The sequence below is a fragment of the Petaurus breviceps genome, unplaced genomic scaffold (genome assembly GCF_028583685.1).
Source record: "Petaurus breviceps papuanus isolate PSGF00001 unplaced genomic scaffold, PetGlider_PUasm1.0 176, whole genome shotgun sequence".
NCBI classification, from domain to species: Eukaryota; Metazoa; Chordata; class Mammalia; order Diprotodontia; family Petauridae; genus Petaurus; species Petaurus breviceps.
Genome location: NW_027185771.1, coordinates 18,515,995 through 18,543,929, shown reverse-complemented (window position 1 = coordinate 18,543,929; position 27,935 = coordinate 18,515,995). Strand labels below are relative to the sequence as shown.

The 27,935-nt window shown below is 39.9% G+C and overlaps 1 protein-coding gene across 1 annotated transcript in view; it reads right to left on the bottom strand.

The window, feature by feature from the left end:
- Nucleotides 1–24,001, bottom strand: part of TK2 (thymidine kinase 2) — a 42,519-nt gene extending 18,518 nt beyond the window's left edge. Inside the window, 5 exon segments of the mRNA XM_069085830.1 lie at nucleotides 1–50; nucleotides 6,972–7,025; nucleotides 16,055–16,129; nucleotides 18,854–18,891; nucleotides 23,654–24,001. Of these exon segments, the coding sequence (XP_068941931.1) occupies nucleotides 1–50; nucleotides 6,972–7,025; nucleotides 16,055–16,129; nucleotides 18,854–18,891; nucleotides 23,654–23,876 (440 nt within the window). The 5' untranslated portion in view covers nucleotides 23,877–24,001.
- Between the last annotated feature and the right edge of the window lie 3,934 nt (nucleotides 24,002–27,935).

The following is a 27,935-nucleotide window of genomic DNA, read 5'->3' as shown; positions in this document are numbered from 1 at the left end:
TAAGTCTGAAAGGTTATTCCCCATCTTGAGGCATCCTGATACATCAAGCCCTAGAAGGGAAAGGGAGACAAACATTACACTTACAGGTAAAAGAATGACAAGTCCACAGGATTTAGGGCAGGAAGGAGTCATGTTCCCCTGAGATTTTACAAGGAAAAAAACTAAAATAGGGAAAATGCCTCCACTGAAGTCACACTGCCAGCAAGGAAGAGAGCTGGGGAAAAAAACCCACATCCCAACTCCAAATCCAGAGCTCATTCCAAGGCTTTAGATGAGTCTTTCCTCTCCCTCAAAAACGATGGTTACAGCAGTGGTTCTCCAACTTTTGGTCTCAGGACCCCTTTACACTCTTAACCACCTAAATAGCTGCTGTTTATGTGAGTGATATCTACTGATATTTGGGCAGCTGGGTGGCACAGTGGGTAGAGCACCAAGTTTGGAGTCAGGAAGACCTGTGTGCAAATCCAGTCTCAAACACTTATTAGCTGTGTGACCCTGAACAAGTCACTGATTGCCTCAGTTTCCTCATTTGTAAAACAAAGTGAAGAAGGAACTATCAAATCACCCCAGTATCTTTGCCAAGAAAACCCCAATTAGGGTCACAAAGAGTTGGACATGACAGAACAACAATCTATTTATATTTACTATATAAGAAATTAAAACTGATAAAAATTTTAAAATATGTATTGATTCATCAAAAATTATAGTGAACTCATTACATGTTAATATAACTAAATTCTTAATGAAAAGAAAGTATGTTTTCCAACACAAAATAAAAAGTTTGGTGAGAAGACCGGTCCTGTTTTAGATATTTTTGCAAATCTATTTGCAATCCTATTTTAATGGAAGACAGCTGGATTCTCAAACTGCTTCTGCATTCAATCTGTTGTGATATGTTGTTTTGGTTGAAATATGCAAAGAAAATCTAGCTTCACACAGATAAGTGATTAGATAAAGGTGAATTTCAATAGGCAAATGTCTTAGTAGTATTATGATCATCATTTTGAACTAGAAGACCCCAAAAGGATCTCCAGGACTTCTAGTTCATAGACTGTGCTTTGGGAACCGTTGCCCTTACAGGATAAGAGCTAGGTAACCGCTATTTGGAGGAGGGAGCAGAACAGCCAAGTCCACATGATTCTGCAGCAGAAGATGCAGGCACAGAACATAAGGTACATGGTTGCATGTGAAAGGAAAGATAAACTTTAATTTCTTGATACACATAATTGTGCAAAATCATCTCTGCCTTTGGGGGAGATCTATAATACACTGACCTGAAAACTGGATTACATTTTAATTTAGTTATTGTTGAATCCTTTTCGACTCTTCATGACCTCATTTGGGATTTTCTTGGCAAAGAAACTAAAGTAATTTGCCACTTCCTTCTCCAACTCATTTTACAGATGAGTAAATTGAGGCAAACAGGGGGAAGTGACTTGCCCAGGGTCACAGTTAAAAAGTTTCTGAGGCCAGATCTGAACTCAAGAAGATGAGTCTTTCTGACTCCAGGTGCAGACTCTATCCACTGCACTACTTAGACAAAATGTTAATAAATACATACCCTCTCCCCCTATACACACGCACCCCTTTAAAATCAACTACACAAAAATTAAAACAACCTTGAGATATCATTTTATACCTACCAGACTGGCTATCATTTTGGAAAGGGAAAGTGATAAAATATTGGAGGGGATGGAAAAACTAGGATACTAATTCATTGTTGACAGAATTGTGAACTAATCCAACCATGCTGGAGAACAGTCTGGAATTATGCCCACAGAGTCATTAAACTACCCTTTGACCACTACTTGATCTACTAACCCTAAGTATTCATGAAGCAATACTACTACTTGGGATATTTATAAAGATAACTAGGGAAAAGAGGAAAGAACCTCTATGTTCTAAAATGTTTATAGCAGCTCCCTTTATGGTGGCAAAGAACTGGAAATTGTAGGAATGCCCATCAATTGGGGAATAGATAAACAAGTTGTGGCATGATTGTGATGGCATACTACTTTGCTATAAGAAATAATGAACTCAGTAATTTTAGAAAAACATGGAAAGGCTTGTATGAAATCATGAAAAATGAAATGAGCAGAACCAAGAGAACATTGTATATAGTAAAAGCAGTAGTGTTTTAAGAATGACTTGGAGCAAATAAGTTATTTTGCCTATTATAAATACTCAAATTAACTACAAAGGACATATGAATAAAAGATGTTATCTGCATCCAGAGAAAGAACTGATAATGTATGGAATAATTTTACATACATACATATGTGTGTATATATATATATATGTATACCTATTTGTATGTAATGGTAGCCATCTCTGTGGACTGGGGAAAGAAAAAAATTTACATGCTAATTCTGTTGTACATTTGAAAGGAACAGTAAGTCCTACATAACAGATTTGCAATTTCATGTGCAGTCATCCTTTTTATTGTACTATATTATGTTAATGCTTGTTTTATTCCATAAATTAAAAATACAATTTGTAAAAAATAAAATCAACTGCACAAAAGGAGAGTATAAAGTCAACTCCAAGCCTCTAGCAGGGAGTTCCTGACCTCTCTGGGAACATCCTGGAATACTGCTTTTACTTTCCTTGCCTGGGGCTTTTCTTGGAGAATGCTTTCACCCCAGGTATTTGAATATGTTTTGATTAAAGGGATTTTTTTTAACCAACTGCACAAAAATCTACGGTTAGAAAGCTATTAACAACAACAACAATAATGGTTAACATTTATATAACCCTTTAATATCTGTAAGATGCTTTACATATATAATGGTAATAGCTAATACATAGCACTGTAAAGTTTACAAAGTGCTTTCCCTATATCATCTCATTTGACTCTCTTGTAACAGCCCTGTGAGGTAGGTGCTACTATTATTTCCATTTTATGGATGAGGAAATTGAGAATGAGAGAAGAAGGTAAGTGACTCACACAGGGGCACACTAGTCTTTAAGGCAGAATTTGAACTCAGGTCTTCTAGACTCCAACTCTAGCTGCCTGCTCTCGTGGAAAAAAAAAAGGCTAGAGGGGTTGCAGGAATTAAAAGTAAGCTCAAGCAGTCAAATGTGTGGCAAATGTGTGGGTTAATTCAGCCATGACACTCCCTCAGTCAAAAATCTTCCATAGCTCCTTGTTGCCCTTAGGCTAAAATACAAACTACATATTTAAAAAGACCTAATGTGCCTATCCCTAATATACATATTCTCCATTCCAGACAAATCAGACAACTTGTTATTCCATAAACTTACTTGTTGTGTCCTACCTTCAAACGTTTGTATTGGCTGTCCTCTATGCCTGACACATAGTCCTTCCTCATGTCTGCCTGTTGAAATCCTTCTCTTCCTTCAATTTCTTGCTCAGGCCAAGTCACCTCCTCCATTAAGCCTTCCCTGATTCTCTTGAACTAAAAGGGATTCCTCCTCAAACTTTTCTTGAGAAGTTCTCTAGATGTCTCCTTTGTATATTCTATCAAGCATATTTGTATACACAATGCATTCTCTCTACCAGACTTTAAGCTCAATGATGGGAAAAGGACCATGGTTTTTCAATTTTATATATCCAATGCTTAGCACAGGATTTTACACATATAGGCACTAAATGACTATTTCTTGAATTAACATTTCTTAAAGTTAATTCAAGGCTTCCTTGATTAAAATATAGTATCTGAAATGAGAAAGGTCATGCGCTCCCTGCTGTATGACCCTTAGAAGAATAGAGAAGACGGGGTAGTTCTACCACTCATTCACTGTGTGACTCTGGATAAATCATTTCCCCCTCAAAAGAGCTTGCCTCATCCATAAAAGAAGAGATTGGGACCAGACGGTCTCTGAGGTCCCATCCAGCACTCAGTTCTCATGACTTTAGATTCTATTTAGATGAGAGGGCCATGTTTTAAGAGAATCTCTAGCTACTTTTAGAAAATCCAGAAAAGGGCATAAAGGACAAAGAAGTGACTCCAAACTATGATATAAATTACTACATTTTGTTAACATTAATAGATAACTTTTATTGATTAAAACAAGTTGGCAGTTTACAGTTTGAATATGATTTCTTTTTAAAATGTTATTTGAGTGTTAGATTAAGGCACTAGTTATATGTAAGAATAATAAATAATTTAATAGCTTAATAATAAGCTAATTATATTTTCTATTTATTTATATTATAGTTCTTTAAAATTGTCATTCAGTTGTTTCAATTGTGACTATGTAATACTAGAGAGGTTTGCCATTTCCTTCTCCAGCTCATTTTACAGATAAGGAAACTGAGGCAAACAGTGATTTGGCCAAGGTCAAGTAGCTAGTAAGCGTTTAAGTCCAGATTTTAACTCTTGAAGATGAGTCTTCCTGATTGTAGGCCCAGCGCTCTGTCCACTTAGCCACCTAGCCACCCAATTTAAAACCTGTTAAATCCTGCCATATAAGCATTGAACGAAGAGGACAAGGATACCTAGCCCAGTTAACAGGACACTTAGAAGGCCCTTGATCATTCACCATCTTCAAATATTTAAAAGGCTGCCAGGTGGAAGTGAGAGCAAATCTTTTCTACTTGGCCCCAAATGGTAGGATGAGGTAGAACTACCTATTAGAACTGAGACCAGTGGGAAGAGGTTAGGACTAAGCAGGCTTCTGCTCCATACAAGGGAAAACAGCAGTAAGTGCTGTCCAAAGCAAAATGGATCACTTAAAAAAGTGACTCTCCCATCACCAGAGGGCATCAAGCACAGATTCAATGACCATTTCTTCAAGGCCATTGTAGAGGGACTTCCAGATCAAGAAGAAGGTGGACAAGACTGTAGATTCTTAACCAGGGGGCCATGAACCAGTTTTTTAAAAATATTCTGATAACTATATTTCATTACAGTTGGTTTCCCTTGTAATCTATGTATTTTATTGTATACTTTTAAAAATGAAGAAGAAGCCAATGGGCTTCCCCAGATATTGCCAAAGGGGTATAGGACATAAACAAGGTGAAGAACATTATGGTCCAGATGATCTCTCAGGCCCCGATCAACTCAAAGGTTCTAAACTATTTGAGCCCTAACCTAATAATAATGACAGCCCACATTTCTATCATACTTTTATAATACATTTTTCTCACAACAACTCAGGAAGCTAGTGGTATAAGGAGTCTTACTCCCATTTTCAGATGAGAAAATTCAGATTGAGTAACTAGCCCAGGGTACTCAGCTGGTAAGGAGTGATGCATTTTTGTAATGAGTTGAGGGTCAGACTAGACAACTCCAGAGGACCCTTCCAATTTTACAATTCTAACTGCACAATAACAGTCATCATATACAATATCCTATGATAATTCCTGATGATATAAAAAAGGGGGGGAATGATAGGAAAATGAAAATAAACTTTCCCCAAGCTCATAGCACAAAAAGTTGTGCTGCTATTCAGTGACTAGCAAATACCTATCTGGGCTGAAAGGAATAGAGAAAGAAAAGGAAGAAAGACTTGCTGAATTCAACTAGGCAGACAATCTTTCCTTGGTAATTGCCAGCCAGGCTAATACTGATACTCATCCAATGGCTTTCTGGTAGTAAGCCCAAGGGAGGGGAATCTGCCGGTCTCTTTCTGTTCCCCAATTCTTCTGCTCCCTGTCACCAAGGCAACACAGACAGGATTAATTCTGACTTCCTTGGAAAATTTCCCCTCTACATATGCCCTCTCATAAGCTCCTACTGTCAGAGCCAACCACAGGATCAGAGAATTTCAAAACAAAAAGAGATCTAAGAATACTAGAGTTAGATGAGACCTTATATAAAATGTCAGAGCTACAAGGCACTTTTAAAACAGAATATTGGAACTAGAAAGGTCTTAAGAGCTCCAAGGCAAATTAGAACACAGAATGTCAGAGCTATAAGGGACTCCAGAACACAGAACTTTAGAGCTGAAAGGGACTCCAGAACACAGGAGGTTAATGCTGTAAGGGACTCCAGAACACAGACCATGAGAGCTATAGAGGACTCCAGAAAACAGACCGTTACAGCTATAAGGGACTCCAGAACACAGAATGTTCAAGCCCAACAGGCTTTTAGAAAATAAAATATCATGATCAATGTAATAAAAGGAATTTCTTTTGTTTTCCCTTGGAAAGAAGGAAGATTTTTGTTCACTGAAAATAATTTAATTTCATTTAAAAAAAGAAAAAAAGGTCAAAGCTGAAAGTGATATTAAAACATAGCATGCCCAGACCTTGGCAATTGTCTAGTCTAGTCTTCTCATCTTGCTGTACAGATAAGGAAATTTAGGTCCATAGAGAGGATGGGGCTTGCTCAAGGTCATACAAAAAATGTTAAAATGCTCCTTCTGAAAAAATATCTAGGCCTCAGAGTCTTGAACTTCATCTTCTCCAGGCCAGCAATCCCCTGCAAAATCTATGACTTTCTATTAATAATTATGGATTTTAACTCAAATCATCCCTGAACAAGCAACTAACAAGAGATGCAAAAGTTTTGCAAAGTAGTTGGGTTTTGTTTTTGTTTTTTTATAGATATTATCTCATTTTATCTTCACAACAATTCTGGATTACAGACAAGGCCAATGAAGCAGAGGAAGGTTAAGTGACTTGCCCAGGGACACACAACTAGTTCAGAGGCAGGATTTGAACTCAGGGTCTTCCTGACTCCAGGTCCAGTGGTCCATCTGCTTTGGACCTAATTGTAAACAGTAAACTGTGGTTTTCCAAAGTATCTACTGGAAAGCATCATCTGCAGTTTATTTCACTTCCTGCCCCTCCCATCAGCCCTGATATCCCCAAATTAACCATAGGTAGAATTTTGCTCAGGAGCCTCTGTCTGTACTCCACTGCTTTTTTCATTCAAACATCCTCTTAGTGTCCTAAGGCATATATATATATATATATATATATATATATAGCCCTGAACCATGATTGTGACTGAGATGCTCTGGCCTCTTAAGGCTGGCAGGTCCCCCCACAGATCACTCACCAGAGGGTTGTGGCCACGGACATTTCTCCATTTAGATACGGGCTCTGTCAAAACCTGGAAAAACAGAAAACAGAAACCAAGGATCACAAAAAAAAATCAGAACTGAAAAGAACCTGGTCCAGAGGAGGTAGTTAATATATGCTTCTTGACTGATTAAAGTTGATAGGCCTTAGAACCCACAGCAAAGAATATCAGAGCCAGTGGGGGCCTTAGGGATTCAAGCCCCCATTTTAGAAGTGAAAAAAACTGAGGCCCAGAGAAGGGAAAATAGAGTGAGCGGCTGAGTCCAGGCTCCTCCTCTTAACAGCACTGCGACAGACTTCGAGTTTTTCCTTTCAATTTATCTGGGCTTCCATTTCTTCAATTTGTCCACCTGTGCCACAAAGGAGCAGAGATCTACTTGGACAGGGTCTCCTATGCGCCCTGTCCTTGCTAGGCCCTAGTCAAGAGAGAAAGAGAAGTGGCCTCAAGGCATTTCCAACCTTAGCAGGGGTGCACCTGACCCATCTATGGACCCACACACAAATGGGTTACCACTACAAAGAGCTCCAACTAACTCCATTTCATTCACCAAGCAGTTAGTCAACTGCATTTGATACTCAAGGGATTATGCTAAATCCTAGGGATAAAAAATAAAAACAAAACAAAGCCTGCCCTCAAAGAGCTTTTATTATACTGGAGTAATAATTCTACCCAGTAGCCAATAGATCCTCTCCTCTTCTCTACCAACCTAAATCATTGTATCAGCAATGCCATATTCACAATGCCTATAGAGATTACAAATATGCTGATATAATTATCCATCACAAATACGTCAGGTTTGCCATTTGGGGAAATAAACTAGAAAATTTATTAAGATACCAAAAGACTGAGTCCCAAAACCAGAAAGTGAAAGCCATCAGAGTTGTTATGACATTGGCACAGGTAGATAAAGTAGAAAGCACCCACATTTTCAAGCCTTTAAAACAGAACAGGCTACCTCAGGCAAAGGTCCTCCTCTCCCCACTCACAGCAACCACCCAGCGTCCTGGAAGAGCGCTCCCAGCAGCTCCGGCCCCTGGCAGTGCTCAGCAGGAGTCCCAACTCAAAAAAAAAAAAAAGGAAACTGCCACCAACTGCCAACCACAGGACCGTTAGCTCGGCTTTTTTTTTTTTCTTGCTCTGCTATGTCAGCACGTCCATGGGGCATGGGAGATCTTTAAATCCCATAACCCTTACAATCATTCACCTCCTTTAACACTCAACTCAAAACTCACTTCCGTCCTTATTGTTAGTTGGCCTCCATCCACCTCAGCAGTTAAACCCATCCCACAGTGTCTTAAATTTAACGAAGTGCCAGTTTTGAAGCTCTCCTTCAAGGCACTTGAAGCCTGGGTCTTCTATGAAGATTCAATAAGCCTTCCAAAGTACTAATTTAAGAAATAGAGCTATCTTGGCTAGTAGTTACAGTGGCAGGGCGGAGGTGATAGTAAGAAGGTATATTCATGTAAAAGGTCCTGAATATTCTTGAAGGAAGAGAGGTACTCTACGAGGCAGAGGCAAGGACTGAATGCATTGCAAGCTCGTGGGATATCCTATGCACAGGCATGGAGAAGTGTGTGCAAGCAACACAAAGCAGGCTGGTTTGGCTGATCAGTGTGTATAGGAGAAGAAGTAAGTAAAGTCCATCCAATTAGTTTGGAAAGATAAATTTGGGTCAGTTGAGAGAAATTAATATTATACTATTATATTAATAACTAATTATAATTTGTGATCTATCTTTTCTTCCTATTTCTATTAAAATCCAACTTCTGAAAAGGTCAGTCAGTATTTGAAGGGCATGGCTGGGAGATGAGATTATTCCTAGTCTTCAAAGCACATGCTCCCTACTCAACTGGAAAATCCAATTTCTGTTCAGAGTACAAACAGAATCCATTCCTGGTGAGCCTTGGCCTGGGGGAGGAACCCCCTGCCTTGATCCCCTCCATTAGAGTTTAGGGCAACACAGTTCATGGAGAAAACTAGCCAGAAAGGTCCAAATGGAAATGGCTTCCCCTGCACAGAAGACTTGAGCCTGCTGAGTCTCATGATCAAGCCATGTTCTCTGCAGGAAGAGCTGAAGACTTTTAGCCCATCTCTTCATTCAATGTCTACCAATCAGAATTAAGTTTCACTTATCAGATGAGTTCCATATGATTTAAAGCATTTCAGGATGTCCTTTGGCATCTCTGGTTACAGAAAGAAACCACTGACCATCAATTGATTAGCTAGTCTAATTAATAATTATTAATTACACAGAAACTCTGTCTCTCAGAGACTCATCACACTAGGAAGGCTAAAACAGAGAAGTTCACATTTTTCCCCTGAGACAATGGGGAGACACATGTAGGGAGTAACATGGTTAGATGTACATTTAAGGAAAATAACTTTGACAGTGTATAGGGGAGACTAGAGTGGTAAGAAACCTGAACTAAGCTGATAGCTATGTGTGTGGTTAAGGATAAGACATCGTTTACGAAAGAGATCATGGAGGTAGAAACAGAAAGACTTGAAAACTGACTGGCCATAAGTGGTGAGGGAGAGTGTGGAGTCAAGGATAGAGGGGAAGCCACAAACCTACAAAGCTGGAGACTTGATGGTGCCTTCAATAGAAATAATGAAGTCTGGAAGAAGAGAGGGCTTGGGGGAGAAGATGAGTTCAGTTTTAGGATATGTAGAGTTTAAGATGTCTCTTGAGGCATCCAGTTTGAAATGTCTAATAGGCAATGGATGATGGTTTGAAATGTCCAAGAGGAAATCCAGCTTGAAATATCCCACAGACAACTGGTGACACAAGACTGAAGCTCAGGGGGAAGACTGAGGCTATACATACATACATACATATATTCAAATATATGCACTGATAGATAACAGATGACAGGTATTAGATAATAGATGACAGAAACTTCTATTTACATAGAGCTATCTCTTTCTAGATATATATAACATATCTATACCTGTATTTATCATCTATATCAATGTCTATATCTATAAGTAGACACAGATATATCTGAGTCATATTAAACCCATAAAACCCACAGAAGATGATGAGATTACTGACAGAAGAGGAGAAGGCCCAGCTCAGAACCCTGAGGTGCACCCAAGGGTGCATGAAATGGAAAGTGAGTCAGTAAAGAAGGAGAAGGGACACACAGAGAGGTATGAAAACTAGGAGAGACTAGTGTCACAGAAACCCAAAGAGAAGAGAATATCCAAGAGGCAAGGAGGGTCAATGATGTCAAATGAAGCTAGTAAATTGAGAAAAACAAGGACTGAGAAAATACCATCAAATTTGGCACTTAAGAGATTGTTGGAACATTTTTTCATATGACTATAAAGAGCTTTGATTTCTTTGTCTGGAAACTGCCTGTTCACACCCTTTGATCACTTATCAATTGGGGAATGGCTTGTACTTTTATAAATTTGATTCCGTTTTCTATATATTTGAGAAATGGGGTCTTTATCAGATACTTGTTGCAAAAATATTTTCCCAATTTTCTGCTTTCCTTTTTATGTTGGTTGCATTGGTTTTATTTGTGCAAAAACTTTTTAATTTTATATACTCAAAATTACCTATTTTATATTTTGCAGTGTTCTCTATATTTTTTTTTGGTCTTAAATTCTTCCCTTATCCATAGATCTGACAAATAAACTATTCCATGCTCTCCTAATTTGTTTATGGTATAGCAGTTTCATTTGCATAAGATCAGACACCAAACTTCTAAGAGTCAAGCAATAAGGGAAAGGAAAGGAAGCAGAGAAAGGGAATATAGATAGCTTCCTGAAGAAGTAGCAGACAAAATGAATATTCCTCTGTTTGGTGTTTGAAGACCTTCACGATCTGTCTCTGGCCTACTTTCCAAGTGTACTGTATACAACTGGAGTCAAACTCAAAAAGAACAGGCCACTACACTGCACAGAATGACCCCCAGGTGCTGTATTGACTTCGTTTTAAAATGTGGTATTATTTATATTTTACAGCATTTTAATTCATTTTGTCAAATATTTTCCAATTACCTTTTAATCTGGTTCACTCCCACTCAGCAGTGTTGAGGGCAGCAGCATGTCTGACACCTCTACTATATGTTACCATCCTTTCACACAGTCTATGGCCCAGCCAAGCTAAGCCAATTTGTTGATCTGCATAAATGACGTCCTGTCTTCCTTCTCATAGGCTCCTCCCCTGTCCCAGAATGTACACCTGCCCCTCTCACCAACCCCTTACAGAATCCCAGGCTTTCTCAGAGAATTGGCTCATGACTGCCCCATATGCCGGTGCCCGTACCCCCCAAAAAATTATCTTATATTTATTTTGCATGTCTTACATTGACTTATTTGTGTACACATCCCTCTTCCCACCTTTCCACCCCCCTTCAATAAGCTCTTGAGGGTTGGGACAGCCCTACCTTTTTTCTTGCATGACCACCACCAAGCACAGTGCCTGACCCACAATTGCATTAATGAATTTTATAAATTAGAAAACTGAATCCCAGAGACATTAACTTGTCCAAGGTCACAAAATAAGTGGCAAAGTCATAATTCGGGGTTCTCCCACTATAAATTCGCTGCCCCCTAGAGCATATCAGATAGCAAAGTGAATGATTAGGCTGCTATTATGCCTCCCCTAAGGGGCTGGAATTCATCTTCAAGTTTTCTTTCCCCTCATCCTTCGGTATTTTACTGGGCATGACACACACCTACTGAAATCAAAAACATTGTGAGTCAGTGACTATTTATCCCATTAGGGCACAGAGTTCCTTCTGAAGTACCAGGCACCCTAGTCACACTCAGGAATGTTTCTGGGAATGCCTCCGGCTTTGCCATTAATACATCTCCCAAGAGAACTCTGTCTCTAACTGGGCTCTCTGGCCTCAGCACAGGCCTGTTAGCACACAGACAAGTCAGCTAGCTGAAATGTAGCTGGCAGCAATCTTTAACAGCAGGTTTCTTAGCTCCTTTCCCTGGGGGAGTAATAAATAATAAAACACTTTTTTATTTATCTAGTGTCTATCAGCTAAGGCTGAAATAAAGCAGAAAGTCCTGATGTTATCATGGAAAGGGCAGTCAACAAGCATTTATTAATTAAAGCTTACTATATGCCAGGCACTACGTTAAGCGCTGGGGAGAACAAAAAGAGGTAAAAGACAGTCCCTGCCCTCAAGGAGTTTATAATTTAACAGGGGAGACAACCTGCAAACAAATGTACAAAGCAAGCTATACGCAAGACAAATAAAAAATAATCAACAGAGGGAAAGTATTAGAATCAAAGGAGTTCCTATAGAACAAGGCATCCTGTAGAAGATGGGATTTCTGCAGGGACTTGAAGTCAGAGAGGTCAGTGCTCAGAGCGGTGGAGGGGGATCATTCCAGGAAGGGGGAACAAACAGAGAAAATGCCTGGAGTGGAAGGATGGGAGAGACCTGAAGGCAGAAACCAACCAGAAGGCTACTGCAATAGTCCACATGACGTCCTGTCTGACTTCTCATAGGCTCCTCCCCTGTCCTAGAATGTACACCTGCCCCTCTCACCAACCCCTTACAGAATTCCAGGCTTACCACTACGTGGTGGCAACTATGTGAGCGGAAGCAAGAGAGATCTACCAGGGGAGTTGTCAAGGTGAAAAAGACAAGATGAGACAACAGACTGGATATGGGGGTGAGTGAGGACTAGAAAATGCCGCTGAGTGTTTGAATTTCCCTGGATAACCGGGAAGATGGTGGAATTCCTGACAGTAAAAGGGAAGGATTGAGGGGAGCAGCAAGAAGGTGAGTCCTGGAACACAGGTTTAAGTTCCATGCATGAGGCTTATTATATCTTACTCTTGGCCTTCCAGGGTCTCAGTTTCTTCATCTTTAGTAATGCTATTCAGGTGAAATGGATAGAGTGCTGAACCTGGAGGCAAGAAAGCCCAAGTTCAAATCTGGCCTCAGACACTTACTAGCTGTGTGACCCTGGGAAAATCAACCTGTTTGCCTCAGTTTCCTCTTCTGGAAAATGAGGGTAATACAGTTATTCTTTCCATATCACAGGCGTTAGGGGCATCACACCCCCATGATCTGGAAAATTTGCATCAAAATTTTTGGCCCTCCCTTTGTACCAGAAAAGAAGTCTGAATTTTTTCTATGTTTACAGTACCTTATTGTAAAATCTGAATTAAGTATTTTTCATATTTTAACTTTAAAAAATAAATCATGTATATTTATGGTATTAAAAGACAAAATATGTAAATATTATATAGTACCATACATTATCCTCCTGACTCCAGGGCCGGTGCTCTACTCACTGCGCCACGTAGCCACCCCTAGTACCATATATTATCAATGCCATATATTTGGGGCGGCTAGGTGGCCCAGTGAGTAAGAGCACCAGCCCCAGAGTCAGGAGGACCCGAGATCGGTTCCAGCCTCAGATACTTAACACCCACACAAAATAACTGGCAGTGTAACCTTGGGCAAGTTACTTAACCCCAACTGCTTTAAAAAAAAAAATACTATTTCTGAGTTTCTAAACTTCTTCTGTGTCATTTGCTGGCCTTCTAGTGTCCTCTGCGGCTTACACAAAACTCCCCCCAAAATTCCCATTTAATTTCTTATGCCAACTTGCAATATATCAAAACTTAGATGGGGAAAGTTGGAATATGGAAGGGTTGTTGTGAGTATAAAAAAATAAAATATTTACAAAGTATAAGTCTTACAGCATTATAGAGATGCTAGCAATCCTCTGTGAAATGAGAGGGTTGGACCAGTCGGCTTCTGAGGTTCCTTCCAATTCTAGATCTGTGATCCTATGAATGCGCAGCAAAGCAAGCAAATAAGTGGGGGCAAAGATTAAATACCTTGTTTGGTTTTTTTTAGAGGGGGTGGAGTTCTAGACCTGCAATTTCATCAATGGGAAGAATTCCCAGGATAGAAACTCCATCCTCTGATACAAAAGAGCAATTCACCTGTAACTTGGGGCCTTGTGGGCCTGAGGGATCTATCCAGGCTTGAACCCAGGTCTTCCTGACTCTGAGGCTGGCCCTCTTTTCCCTACACACCCCTTCTTCTCAGCCCACAGCACCGGGCAGAATTTACTTTTACTACTGACATTCACAAAGCCAAGTCAGAGAATTCTCTCTTTTGACTTTCAGGGCAGCCATCACCCCAGTTTCAGAGGGTGAAAAACTGCCCAGTTGGTAGACTGGGGAGAAACAAAGTAGAGCTCAGGATCTGAAGCTTGATCTCTTGGTTCTTCTGCTTACCATCTGTGTAACTGTGGACAATCACTTTCTCTTACCAAATAAAGGTGTGCGGGCTTGTAAGTTCCTATCTAAGATCCTTCCAGCTTAAATGTTCAATAATTCCACAGGCAAAAATAACAAGAAGCCCACTGGATGAGAGGGTGTGGAGGGATTATAATTTGTGATGGAGAAGAAAGTATCCACACTGAAGAGATCACAGATCTACTTAAATCTTCAATGAATACAAGTCACTTAACCTCCTTCTGCCTCAGTTTCCTCAACTATAAAATAGAGATGATAACAGCACCTGTCTCCCAGGGATATTGTAAGAAGCAAATGAGATAATAATTGTAAAGCACTTAACACAGTTTACACAGTAAAGAGGATAAAACATTAGCTATTATGATCATTATTATTATTATTAAAATAACAGCACCTACCTCTCAGGGTCATTGTGAGGATCCAGTGAGGTTAAGATTTGTAAAGCACTTTGCAAAACTTAAAACACTACATCAATGCTAGCTATTATGATGTCCTATTTTCTCATCCAAGGTCACAGACCACTTGAAATCAACACACAAACACTTTGGGGATCCATGGACCCTAGGTTAAGAACTCCTGATTCAGACAAACAGCTATCAGAAATCTGACAAAGAAGTAATCACATTCATTTGTGGGATGAGTGGGAAGAGTCTGGGAAGACTTCATGGAAGAAGTGGCCTTGAAGGAGACACTCCAACATATGGAAATGGAGGAGAGCCTATTTCAGACTTTGGAAAGACAGTACGAGTAAAATTCAAGGGACAGGAGAGGGCAAGATGAGAATGGGGGCAGGGAGCAGTTGAAGATTCCTATGAGATGATGATGATTATAATAAGAATAATAAAATCATTCAAAACATAGAAGAGACTTTGGAACAGGCCAAGAGATCTTTCATCCCTTGCCTGCTATTGGACTGAAGATTATTTCAGTGTGGGGTGGCCAGGTGGCACAGCGAGTAGAGCGCCAGCCCCGGAGTCAGGAGGACCTGACTATTCAGATCCACCTCTGACACTTAACACACACACACACACACACACACACACACACACACACAAACAAAAAAACTAGCTGTGTGACCTTGGGCAAGTTACTTAACCCCAACTGCCTTCCAAAAAGCAAAAAAAATATATTATTTCAGTGAGCCTACAAAGGATGAACTCATCTTTTAATGCTTGTATTAAATTACAAAAAGCAATTATTTTATCCATCTACAGAACAGTCTGTAGAACATTAATTTTTTTTAATAGTAGGATAGTGACTGGTCCCAGGACCATTTCTACCTGAACCTTTGAACATGATAAGAATGAGGAAATAACCACAAAATAGTAATGATAAAAATAATAGATAATTTAGCCCCAATTAAAATCCCATCTTTTACAGGAAGCCTTTCCCAAGCCCTCTTGATCCTAGTACCTTCCGTTTATTAATTATTTATTAATCCTGTATAATTAGCTTGCTTGTACATGTTTGTTTTCTTGTTGCCTCCCCCATTAGAGTGTAAGCTCCTGTCTTTTGCCTCTTTTTATGTCCCCAGGGCTTGGCACAGTGCCTATCAGATAGGGTACTTAATAAATGCTTACTGACTGACAAATAATAATACTAACAACATCTATTCACTTTTATGGGGTTCGAAGGGTTGTTTTGGAGGTATGAAAAACCCTGAATGTCCAGTAGGATCATACTTAGATCCCAACTAGACCTTGCGAGACCACGAGGCTTTCACAATCGCCCCATCCTGTCAGACTCTCTCGGCGTTATCTAATACTTCTTCATACAGTCTTGCACAATACTTCTGAATTGGTACCTCGATGTCAGTCGTTTTAGAGAAGTACTCCAGGCATGTCGTTTTCCCACTTGCGATATTACCTTCGATACAGATCTGATGAAAGATACATTGTTATTAGATATTAGTCCCAGATATATCAGGGATCAGGATAACAGTCATAGGGATGGATGGGAAATGGAGAGCCACAGTGTCAACTCTATCTACAAATAACAACTATAATTTCATTACTTCAAAGATTCCCGATTTCCTTGATGTTGCTACTCCCTCCATGGAAGCAGACAGAAACCTTTTCACACTTTAATAAGTCCTCATGAGCTGATATGAAAAATGAGCCACTCATGGCCAGCTCTTATGATGAGGCTTTCTGCAGTTGACCAGGCTGGTCCTCAGATGAGTTACACACATAGTCTGTCCATATAAACGTTTTTTATGTGGTGGGACAGACCCGAGCTGGGTGCTGGCATGGCCTTCTTGAACCCAGGATCAAAATGGGAGGTAAGGTTAGAAGAAGATAGCTTTAGTGGAGTAATAACCACCATGCAATGAATACACAGTTATTGAGATGATTAATAAACAATGTATTTGTTTTCATGGATAAAAATCAGCAACTTGATGTTTGTATTTTCACTGATTTATTCATAGTTCTAATTTCTCAGAATGCCTCTATAGAAGAGCTAGGAGAGAAACAGGATGATGCTGATGCTGATGGTGCTATTGTTAATAACTCCCAGGGTTTTGAAAGACCTTCATTAACCTGGTGGCTTCCGCTCTTCCTCCACGTACCCTAGTGACAGTAACAGTGACATTGGTCTCTTTGCTGTTTCTCACACAAGATACTCCACCTCCCGACTCTGCATTTTCACTGATTGTCCCCCCCCAAGCCCGGAATGCTTTCCCTCCTCACTCTATCTGCCTCCTGGCTTCCTCCAAGTCCTAGCTAAAAATCTCACCTCCTACAAGAAACCTTTTCTGGTCCACATCAATGACAGGTCCTTTAACCCTGATTGCCTCAAAATTAAAAAAAGAAAAGGTGACACAAGTAGACAGAGCACCAGCCCTGGAGTCAGGAGGATCAGAGTTCAAATCCGGCTTCAGACATTTAGTCTTAGATACTGTTCAAGTCACTTAATTCCAACTGTCTCCAAATTATTTTTAAAAAAAAGTTCCTTACCCCTCTATGATTATCCCCAAATTTTAATGTTTGTACCTAGTTCTCTGCATGTCTCTCCTCCATTAGATTGCAGACTCTTAGAGAATTGGGACGTTTTTGCCTTGCTTTATATTCCCAGTGCTTGGTACAGTCTCTGCCATGTAGTAGGAGCTTAATATATGCTTGTTGACTTGACTCACAAGACTGAAGGTTTACAAGGCATTCTCTTCATAACAACCCTGACAGGTAGACAGTATGAAAGTATTATGACCCCATTTTGTAAATGAGGAAAACTGAGGCTCAAAAGGGATTAAGTGTCCTACAGGATCATAGATTTAGAGTTGAAAGAGATCTGGTCCAATTCCTTCATTTTTCCGAATGAGGTTCAGATGAGGAAAGTGACTTGCCCAAAGTCACAGTCTATCAGCAGTAGGACCAAGGCTAGTACCAAGGTCTATTGCTTCCCAATCCTATGTTCTTTCTGCCTTCTGAGAAAGATAAAGGCAGAAAATAACTCTTAAGTATTAAAGCAGCTCTAATATAAAGTGAAGATAAGAGGGTAATTGGAGTAGTAATAATAATGACAGCTAGCATTTATGTAGCACTATAAGGTTTGCGAAGTGCTTTACAAATACCTCATAACGAGACAGCCAGGTGGCTCAGCGAGTAAGAGCACTGGCTCCAGTGGCGGGACGACCTGGAGATCAAATCCGGGCTCAGATACTTATCACCACACCCAGACATAACTGGCCGTGTGACCTTGAGCAAGTTACTTAACCCCGATTGCTTTAAAAAAAAAAAAACAAATACCTCAACTTTCACAACTCTGGAAGTAGAAGCTATTATTATGCCCATTCATAGGGGAACTCATCCTTAGGTCAAATTGACTTGTCCAGAGCCACATAGCTAGTAAGAATTATTTTCATTTTTTTTTTTTAAGGCAAACAGGGTTAAGTGACTCGCCCAGGGTCACACAGCTAGTAAGTTTCTGAGGTCACACTTGAACTCAGATCCTCCTGACTCCAAGGCTGGTGCTCTATCCACTACGTCACCTGCCTGCCTGAAGTATGCTTCAGAGAGAAGATCTGAACTCTGGACTTCCTAAATCCAAGTCTAGCACTGTTCTAACTGCCTCCAATACAAGATGTTGCCAATTCCACAAGTCCTTAAAAAGTATATGCCTTGCTTCATCAATTATTTTATAATCTTTTTCATCAGTCTGGCACGTAAATTTGGCCAATCTGACTCCTCACATTTCTAAGCTAATTTCACATCACTACCTTCCAGACAAATTGGCACTTGCCAATCCACCTTCCCTAGGATGGTCTCCAGCTTGGAACACACTCTCTGTTCACCTCCACGTCTGAGAATCCCCCTGAGCTTCCTATGGGAAGCTTGACCCAATTTCTCCCCACCCCCTGTCCTCATTAATGCTCTCCCCCTTCTCAAATCCTCTAGGATCTACTTATTAGTGTTCATGTTGTGCTCCCCTCAGTACAATTATAAGGTCGTGGATGACAAAGACTTTCTTGTTTGTATCTCTGTGTCCCTTCCACATAGTGGGTGAGTAATGAATGTGTTACACTAAATTACATTCATAAAAATCTCAAGACAAAGTATAAACATATACCCTGCAATAGAGGGTGTGTACATAAATAAGTACTTACCACTAACTTTCCGTCTCTTTCATTTTTCTCATGTTTATCTAAGAAAGAAAAAAAGTGATCATAGTTGAAATAGTCATTTCAAGGAGGTTAAATATCACTGTATTGGGGTTTATGCCATTATATCATGAAGTCTACATGAAATGAAACTCAGGAGGACCTGAGTTTAAATTCAGCCTCAGACACTTAGTAGCTGTGTGACCCTGGGCAAGTCATTTCACCCTGTTTGCCTCAGTTTCCTCATTAGTAAAATGGGCTGGAGAAGAAAATGGCAAACCGCTCCAGTATCTTTGCCAAGAAAACCCCAGATGTGGTCATAAGACTTAAACACCACTGAAATGACTGAAAACCACCACAAAATGAGCATGAGACTTGTATGTCAGAAGACAAACCCATTTCAAACCCAGGCTCCACCACTGTGTGAATTTAATCAAATCCCTTAGAACCTCTCAAAGCCACTGTTTCCTCATTTGCAAAAGGGTGACTAAAATAACTTATCATCCCTACCTCACAAGACTAGTTGTTGGGGGAAGAGGGGGAAATTCTTTATAAACTGTTAAATGCTACGGAATAAGATAAAGAACTCAGGGTCTGAAGTCAAAATATCAGGGACCAAGTCAGTTTATGTGACTGTGGACAAGTCACAAACCTTTGCTGGCCCTAGTTTCTTCATCTGGAAAATGGGCATAATATTAGCACCACAGGGTTACTGTCAGGAAAGTACTCTTCAAGTTGCAAAAATCTATGTAAGTAAATATAAACTATTATTATTGTGTATTATGAGAGTATTGGGCAGACTTCAAAAGATAGTGGAAAATAGAAGGTCCTAGTGCAAAGGATGGGGAACCTCTAGGCCACATGTGGTTCTCCAGGTCCTCAGGTACAGCCCTTTCACTGAATCCAATCGAACAGTTTGTTCTGTGAAGTTTGGATTCAGTCAAAGGGCCGTACTTAAGGACCTGGAGGACCAGACATGGCCTTGAGGCCACAGAATCCCCAGCCCTGGTACTATGGTACACGGGATCACAGAGAGTTGGACATGACTCAACAATAACAAATTATGAAAGCAATGATAATAAAATTCACTTCCCTAATCAAAATTTTGGAAAAAAGGTGTAAAACTATATATGGCCTTCCATGTTCCAGCACAGCCTTCTTCTTGTTGTTATGCAGTTGGGTCTGACTCTGTGATCCCATTTGAGGTTTTCTTGGCAGAGATACTGGAGTGGTTTGCTATTCTCTTCTCCAGCTCAATTTACAAAGGAGAAAACTGAAGCAAACAAGGTTAAGTGACTTGCCTAGGGTCACACAGCTCATATGTGTCTGAGGCTGGCACTCCAACCACTGTGCTACCTAGCACTTTATCACTGATACCACAGGCACTGCTAAGCAACTCAGGAGGAGTACCCAAGGAGGTTACTTCTAAGGGCATACTCTTAGAGGTTCTCAAAGTGAGTGATACTGTCCCACCATAGGGGAGGGGGGGAAGAGGATGTGATATAGCCTTGAGTGCAATTGGACAGCGCTGAACAAAAATAAGAGGGCCATGGAAGCATAAGGAAAGACTGCTCTAACAAAATGTTATAAATTTTAAAATTTTTTTAAATTTCAAAAAATGATTTGTACATATTTCCTCTGTTGTATAACAGAGTTAAAGTCATAATGATTACATTATTTTCCAAATAAACACACAAAACACAAGTTATAAACGATCAGTGGTCAAGTCCACTGACAGGTCTTAACAATCAAGTGTTGGCAATCAAGCACATTGAGCATTGTCAGGAAGTCAATGATGTGTTGTCAGGAATATATGCATGTGATGACTTGTTTACAATATATACTATATGGTTACATGACACAATATTAAATCATTAAAATTCCAATGCAGGAAACCCCCCCACACACACACAAATTTACAATAAATTATTAAATTTAAGATGTGCCATTTAAAAAAATTTAAATGATGAAAATTAAAAAAAAAACATTAAAGGTTTTTCCTGGATGGTGCTGAGTAATTTTTTTTTTAAGGAGGAAGTAGGTCAAATAAGTTTAGGAACCTCTGCTCTAGCCCATGGAATACATGACTTGGCAACAGTTTGCTTTTGAAGTCAGAATTAAAACCTAAACCAATAACTGAAGCAAAAGATGCTTCTGAAGGAAGGGGAGCATGAAAATAACCCGACAAGACTGCCAAATGATGATTAATTAATGATTAATAATGATAATTAATTAATCAAATGATGATTAATTGCAACAAATGATCTTATTCTAGGAATACCGACTGTGAAACACTTATAGTTTCGTGGAAATAACACTGAACTTGAAGTCTCAGAACCTAGGTTCAAATCTTGGCTCTACTACAGACTAGCAGTGTGACTTTGGGTAAGTCATTTAATCTCCCTGGGTCGAATTTTCTTCATCTGTAAAATTAAGGTGTTGGACTATATAAGACCAAAGTCCTTTCCTTTCTCCTCACTCAGAGGCTGAGGGCCATGGGTGTAGAATGTCAGTATCAAAGTTCTTTTGCTGATTGAGTTTACTCAACTGTTTTTCTTAGGTACAAAGGAGAGTTCAATGGAGGTTGTATATTAGGAAATAAGTAGGCTACAAAAAAACATAAGCCATCAAAAAAGCTTTAAAAAATACAAACAAACTAAGGAGAAAGTTTTACTATTCAATAAACATTTATTAAGTACTTAATGTATGCACTCAAAATACAGAACTATATATGCAAGCTATACTCTTCTTCCCTTTAAATTAGATAGTATTTGGGGGGTTGCGAGGTGGTGCAGTGAATAGAGTCAGGAGCACCTGAGTTCAAATCTGGCCTCAGACACTTAACACAAAAACTAGCCATGTGACCTTGGGCAAGTCACTTAACCCCAATTGCCCTTAAAAAAAGGCAAAAAAAAAAATTAGATGGTCTTTGTAGAGTGCTTAAGTACAGTGCCTGACACATAGGAAGCACTTAATACTTATTTCTTTCCCTACCTTCACCCCCTTCAATTCAATAAGTGAATTGTTAAGTGCAGAGAATGAAAAAAACAATCATAGTTTACACTGACCTGGTGATTTTAATTTTTACAAAGAGCTTTACACACTTCATATCATTTGATCATCAAAAAAACCTCTTAAGTAGATAAAACAATTATTATACCCATTTTACAGATGGGAAAGTGAAGTTCAGAGAAGAAAAACAACTTAATCAAAGTAATACAAGCAGCATATAAAAGAGCTGGGACTCAAGCCCAGAATTCACATCCAAAATAGTGTATAGTGTTCTTTCTACCATACAGTATTCATTTTAGACTAAGTGAAACTTGTTAACTAGAAAAATCATCTCCAAATTAGTGCTTACATGGGCAAGTGACGTGATATAGTCAAAAAAGGGCTGGAAAAAATATCAGGTAATTGGGGCTCCAGCCCCATCTGTACCACTATGGGGCTTCAGCAAAAACTTAACCACATTTTGTTACCCATGAAGTGGGTTTTACAGTTAGAATAAAACAAAAACATAAGAAGGCATCAGGCAAGTTTAGTCAATTCTTTCTGAAGTATTTAGGGAAGAGGATAGACAAGAATTGAAAAGGCACAGAGAGATTGCCATATACACTCAAAAAGATGCACCCACAGCAATAGATCAACTGTAGTCTAAGTAACTTGGCCTAGATATAACAGGAAATGGGTTCTATGACATTAAATGTGGCCTCAGACACTTACTAGCTGTGTGACTCTGGGAAAATAACCTAACCTGCTTGTTTCGGTTTCCTCCACTGTAAAGTGGGATTATAACAGCACCTACCTCCCAGGAGTGCAGTAAGGTCAGTTGAGATAATATCTATAAACTTTGCATAGTGCCTGAGGCACAGCCAGAGGCCATATAAATGCCTATTTCCTTCCTCCTACTTACTTAATCTGTAACCAAGGACAAATAATAAAACCTCTCTAAGCCTCAGTTTCACCATCAAGAAAAAAAGGAGAGGGGCGGCTAGGTGGCGGAATGAAGAGAGTACCAGCCCTGGAGTCAGGAGGACCTGAATTCAAATTAGACCTCAGACACTTAACACAAAAACTAGCCCTGTGACCGTGGGCAAGTCACTTAACCCCAACTGCCCTTCTAAAAAGAAAAACGAGAAGATTGGATTGCATGGTCCCTACGGTTCCTTCCAACCCTAAACTTCTACATTAATAATAATGACTAGCATTTTCATAGTGCACTTTCTGTTACTTCTTTTGATCCTCACAAAAATCCTGTGAAGTAGGCTTTACAAATGAGAAAACTAAAAAACTCAAGTTGTCAGTTGTCCAGAACTGCAAAGCTGATGTCTCCTCTGTAGGGGTGCTTTTGGCTCTTATGCTCTATGTTCTAAGGTTTTCCAGCTCTAAGGATGTCCTAACGTTTCTTATAATTCTAGCACTCTGTCTTCTGATAAGCTATATTACAAATATCCCCTAGGTTCATGACACCTTTTCCTGTTCTAAGGGTCTTTCCAGCTATTGTCCAGTTCCTTCTACCTGGGGCACTGTTCTTTCAGCGCTAACAATTCCTGTTCTGAGGTTTCTTACGGCGCTTACCATTCTATATTCTAACATCTCTTATATTTGACACCTGTTTTAACGGCCCTTCCGGTTCTAACAATCCTTGTTTCCAGGTTCCTTACAGCTCTAACACTCTATGGTCTAGCCACCTGTGTTCTAAGGGCCCTTTCCAGCTCCAAATCTAAAAAGCAGAGAAAGCCTCGTTTCTCCTTAGAGCAGCAGGGGAAAGAGGGTTGCAAAGAGCGAAACAAACAGGGGATTTACCCATGGACCAACCACAGGTCGGAGCGGGCTGCAGCTGCCCCTCGGAGTCCGATGCCATGGTCAGCCCCGGGGGGCGGAGGTGCTGATGCCGGACCAGCGGGCCCAGGGGGCGGAGCCTCCCGCCGCCGGGTGCAGGCGCTAACCCGGGCCCAAGGGGATGCAGCCCCGCCCCGGGCCCGGGGGTCTTCAGCAGCAGCCGGACCCACGCGCGCACCGGCACCATGGAGCCGCGGCTGTGCAGGCCAGCCCCGTGCGCACAAGCAGCCGGCCTTCTGTGCTTCCGCAGATGTCTCCTGACGCTGGCTTGGCTTCCTGCGAGACGCCGATGGCGGATGCTGCAAAGGGCCCAGCTCTCCAATGTCACTGGCCCACGGCAGCCGCGGGGCCGGCCGAGGGGCGGGCTCTTAAGGCCGCACCTCGCGATTTCACCAGCTGGAAGAAAAGCAAGTCCAGACTTGCCTGCCCCCCAGAGTTCTGGGGCTTTTCCCACCTAGAAGACGGGCCAGATTTCTAGCCCCGAGGAGGCTGGTTAAGTAATTCAGGAGAAAAAGCAAAAGGCGGAGAATTAAAGGCACAGCTTTCGGATCCTAGCCTTGTCCCCCACCCCAGCAGCGTGTACACTTTGGCCGCGACTTTCATTAGTTGAAGCGGATGCGAGGTTTTTAACGTTGACCCCCCTTTGGCATCTGGGGAAGATTACTGACTCCTCTTTAAGTGACTAATAAACAAGACAATTAAATAAATATGTGACTATAAAGAACGTTTTTAAATGCATAAAATAAAACACGGGAATGCGAGGGAGAATCAAGTCAGCAAGCATTTATTAAGCTCTTACTAGCACTGGGGATCCAGAGAAAGTTAAAAACAGTCCCTAAGATTCTGGTGGGGGAGGGGGTGGAAAAGGCCTATAATGAAATGCAGTTATCAAAACAAGATTTAAAAAAACAAACACCCAAGTTCGGGGCCTAAATGATCTCTGATTCTTTAATCCTAAATGAATGGACCCCAAAGAGCTCTTTCTAGTGTCAGACCTTCTGACCCTGAGTAAACCAATCTGATATTAGTCAAACTAGTCAGGCCTGAAAACTTTCAGTATAAGAACTGATAATCATGAAACATCAATTTAATGACCTCAATAAGGCCCAAGGCCTGAACTAATCAGCCAGAAGAAGAGCTTGGACCTAACAGCTTCTTTGTTCTCCCAGTAAACTGAGAGAATACCTCTTCCTATGTCAGCAAAGCCAGACTTTATGGCCATGAAGCATGAGACCCTTTACCAAAGGCACTAACTTCAGCAATGGGACTTTTTTCTTATCTTAATATTTTTTGGACATATACTATGTTATGGCATATTAATAGTAAAGAAAACACAGATATCCTGAATCATAATTTCAATTGACACTTTTGTCAACTCTCTTATTGTATTTACCACCTATCCGATTTAGAACATTCTTTTCTCATACAATAATTAAACATTTATGGAGATCATAAATTTGAATGACACAACCATCCTGAATTGGGATGGTTCTAAAATGTATTTAAACTCCTCATTCTCTTGTTCAGGTAATCAGAACTTAGGTTTTGGCTCTTGGTCTGCACAAGCTTGCCAGCTTCACCTAGCTTTAAGGGAATAAACAATATGAATTTACGTATCACCTAGCCTGTTTGCCCCCTTTACCCAAACTTTCAGGTTGATAGAAACTTCCACAAGTTTACATAGTCAATAAGTATGCATTTGCTGTATGCAAAGTTCTGTGCTAGGCACTAGGAATCCAAAAGTTTAGATAAAACACAGTCCCAATTTTATAGTAGCTCTTTTTGTAGCAAAGAACTGGAGACAAAGGGGGTAACCATCAATTGAGGAGCAGCTAAACAACTTGTTAGACCAGACTATATTGGAATATTGTTGTGCCATCAGAAAGGAGGAAATGGAGAGTTTCAGAGAACCTTGGGAAATATGAAATGGTGCAGAGTGAAATGAACAGACCAGGAGAACAAACTATTCAACAACAACATTATAAAGAAAAACCATTTTGAAAAGTTTTGAGGATTTTCATTGATACAATGACTGGACAGAGATCCAATGATGAAGCATGTTACCTCCTGACAGGGTGATGGATTCAACGTGAAAAATTAGACATACATTTTTGGACATGGCAAATTGGGTACATCTATTTTGCTTTATGATGCTTACATGTTACAAAGGCTTTGTTTTCCTTTGGGGGGGGAGGAAAGAAGAAAATCAGTCATTGAGTATTCTTTTTCAAGAATTGCATAGGACACCCCAATTGCCCTCCAAAAAGCAAAAAAAAAAAAATTGCATAGGACTCTCCGCATTGGTGGAGTGCTCTATGCCTGCATGAAGGACAAAGTTATCTAAAAGATAAGGAGAAAAGAGATCCTTTTGATTCTGGCTTCCAGCTTCAAAACACCCAATTCCAAATTCTCTTCAGGAAGGTCTTTGAAGAGAGAGAAAGACTCTGGGAAGAAGCTAACATGTAAAAGAACTGACACTTTTCTCATTTCCCTATCCCCAGATTACCTCATTAGAGATTTTGAATCAATCTCCTGTGCAGAAATGGGCAGGAGTCTCTAGAAATAAATCTCTTCATGCCTTCAAGCTACATCTAAACAAACCTAGGCAGGTACACATAACCTATATGGACAACACACACACACACACACACACTACACTTAAAAAGAAAAGCAAGTTTTATATATAATAAAGATCTGCAGTTTCATGTTATGAGAGTTCACATGGGAGGTTATTAGTGCTGAAATAAATCTACCACAATGCAGAAATTATAAAAGTAAAAATCTAGGTTTTATTATGCATAAGCATAGGTTCAAGTTTCAGGAAAAAAATAACCCTGAACAAAGATTAAAATTCTAAAAAGGCTTTTTAGACAAAATCACATCAGTGACAGAGAAATTATTTTACATATTGAAGTCTCATAATTCTCTTAGGCCATAAAAGTTTTAAAAAATAGATTCATAATGCCATGATTCCTTTAATATAAAAGTTGAGCAAATTTAGTCATGATCTCATACATCTCTACCGGAAACAAATGTAGTTAAACAGATTTTAAAGGTAAACTAAATCAGGTTAGAGATCAAACTACATTTAGAGAGGTCACAATGGGCTGATTATAGGGCAAGGGATTTTCATGTCAACAAGATAACCAAGAAATGGGAGACAGTTGAAATTCTTCTTCAAATAACATATAATTTTGGGAAGGTCTAACTTCCCTTTGGTTTCTACCTGAGGAATATCAAACAGTCTTACCTTAACACTATTAGGCCATGAGTCAATTTTTGTTGAGGTGAGGTTAAAAGATTAAATTAAAAGGTTAAAATTCCCATCACACATATACAATCTTTTTGGCTTTTTGGAGAAGAATTAGGTCTGGTGAGTTTTCTAGATCTTTGTCAAGCAGGTGCAGTGGGTGAGGTAGACTCTTAATGCTTTCCCCTCCACCATCTTGACTCCAACCCTCCGCCCCCCAATCCTCTTTTTCTTTTTTACTATGAATGAGTAAGTCCTTGTTTTATTTTGTGTTGGTTAAGTTCTCAATGAAAATAAATTTTAAAAGAGAAAAAGCAAATGACCTGTGAGATGCTAAGAACTATAAACAATGCAATAACCACCAAGACTCCAGAGATCTGATGATGAAGTATGTTACCTACTGAAAGAAGGGTTGTGGACAAAGGTGCACAATGAGACATATATTTGGACATGGCAAATATGTGAGTCCATTCTTCTTGACTATTATTATTTGTTACAAAGATTGTGGGTTGTTGGGTTTTTTCCTCCATTTTGAGAGAGCAGGGGATGGGGAACAGACAAGCTAACCAAAATATAGGATATTACTGTGCCTCAGTATGTTGCCAAAAAGGGGGGGAGAACATCAATGAGCCATTTAAATTGTGTAGAAGGATGTTCAGAAAGAAACACTGATAAGCAGAATAACTTTGAAATTTGATGAATGTATGCACTTTTAAAAAGTGTTACTGGGGCAGCTAGGTGGTGCAGTGAATAGAGCAGCAGCCCTGGAGTCAGGAGGACCTGAGTTCAAATGTGGCCTCAGACACTTAACACAAAAAACTAGCCATGTAACCTTTGGCAAGTCACTTAACCCCAATTGCCCTACCTTCCCCCTCCAAAAAAAGCAAAAAAAAAAGTGTTATTGATTTTTCTTGGTTTTTATATCCTCATAGTTTTCCCTAGTATCCCTCCCCATCCCCTCCCCAGAGATACATCCCAAAAAATAAATAGTATTTT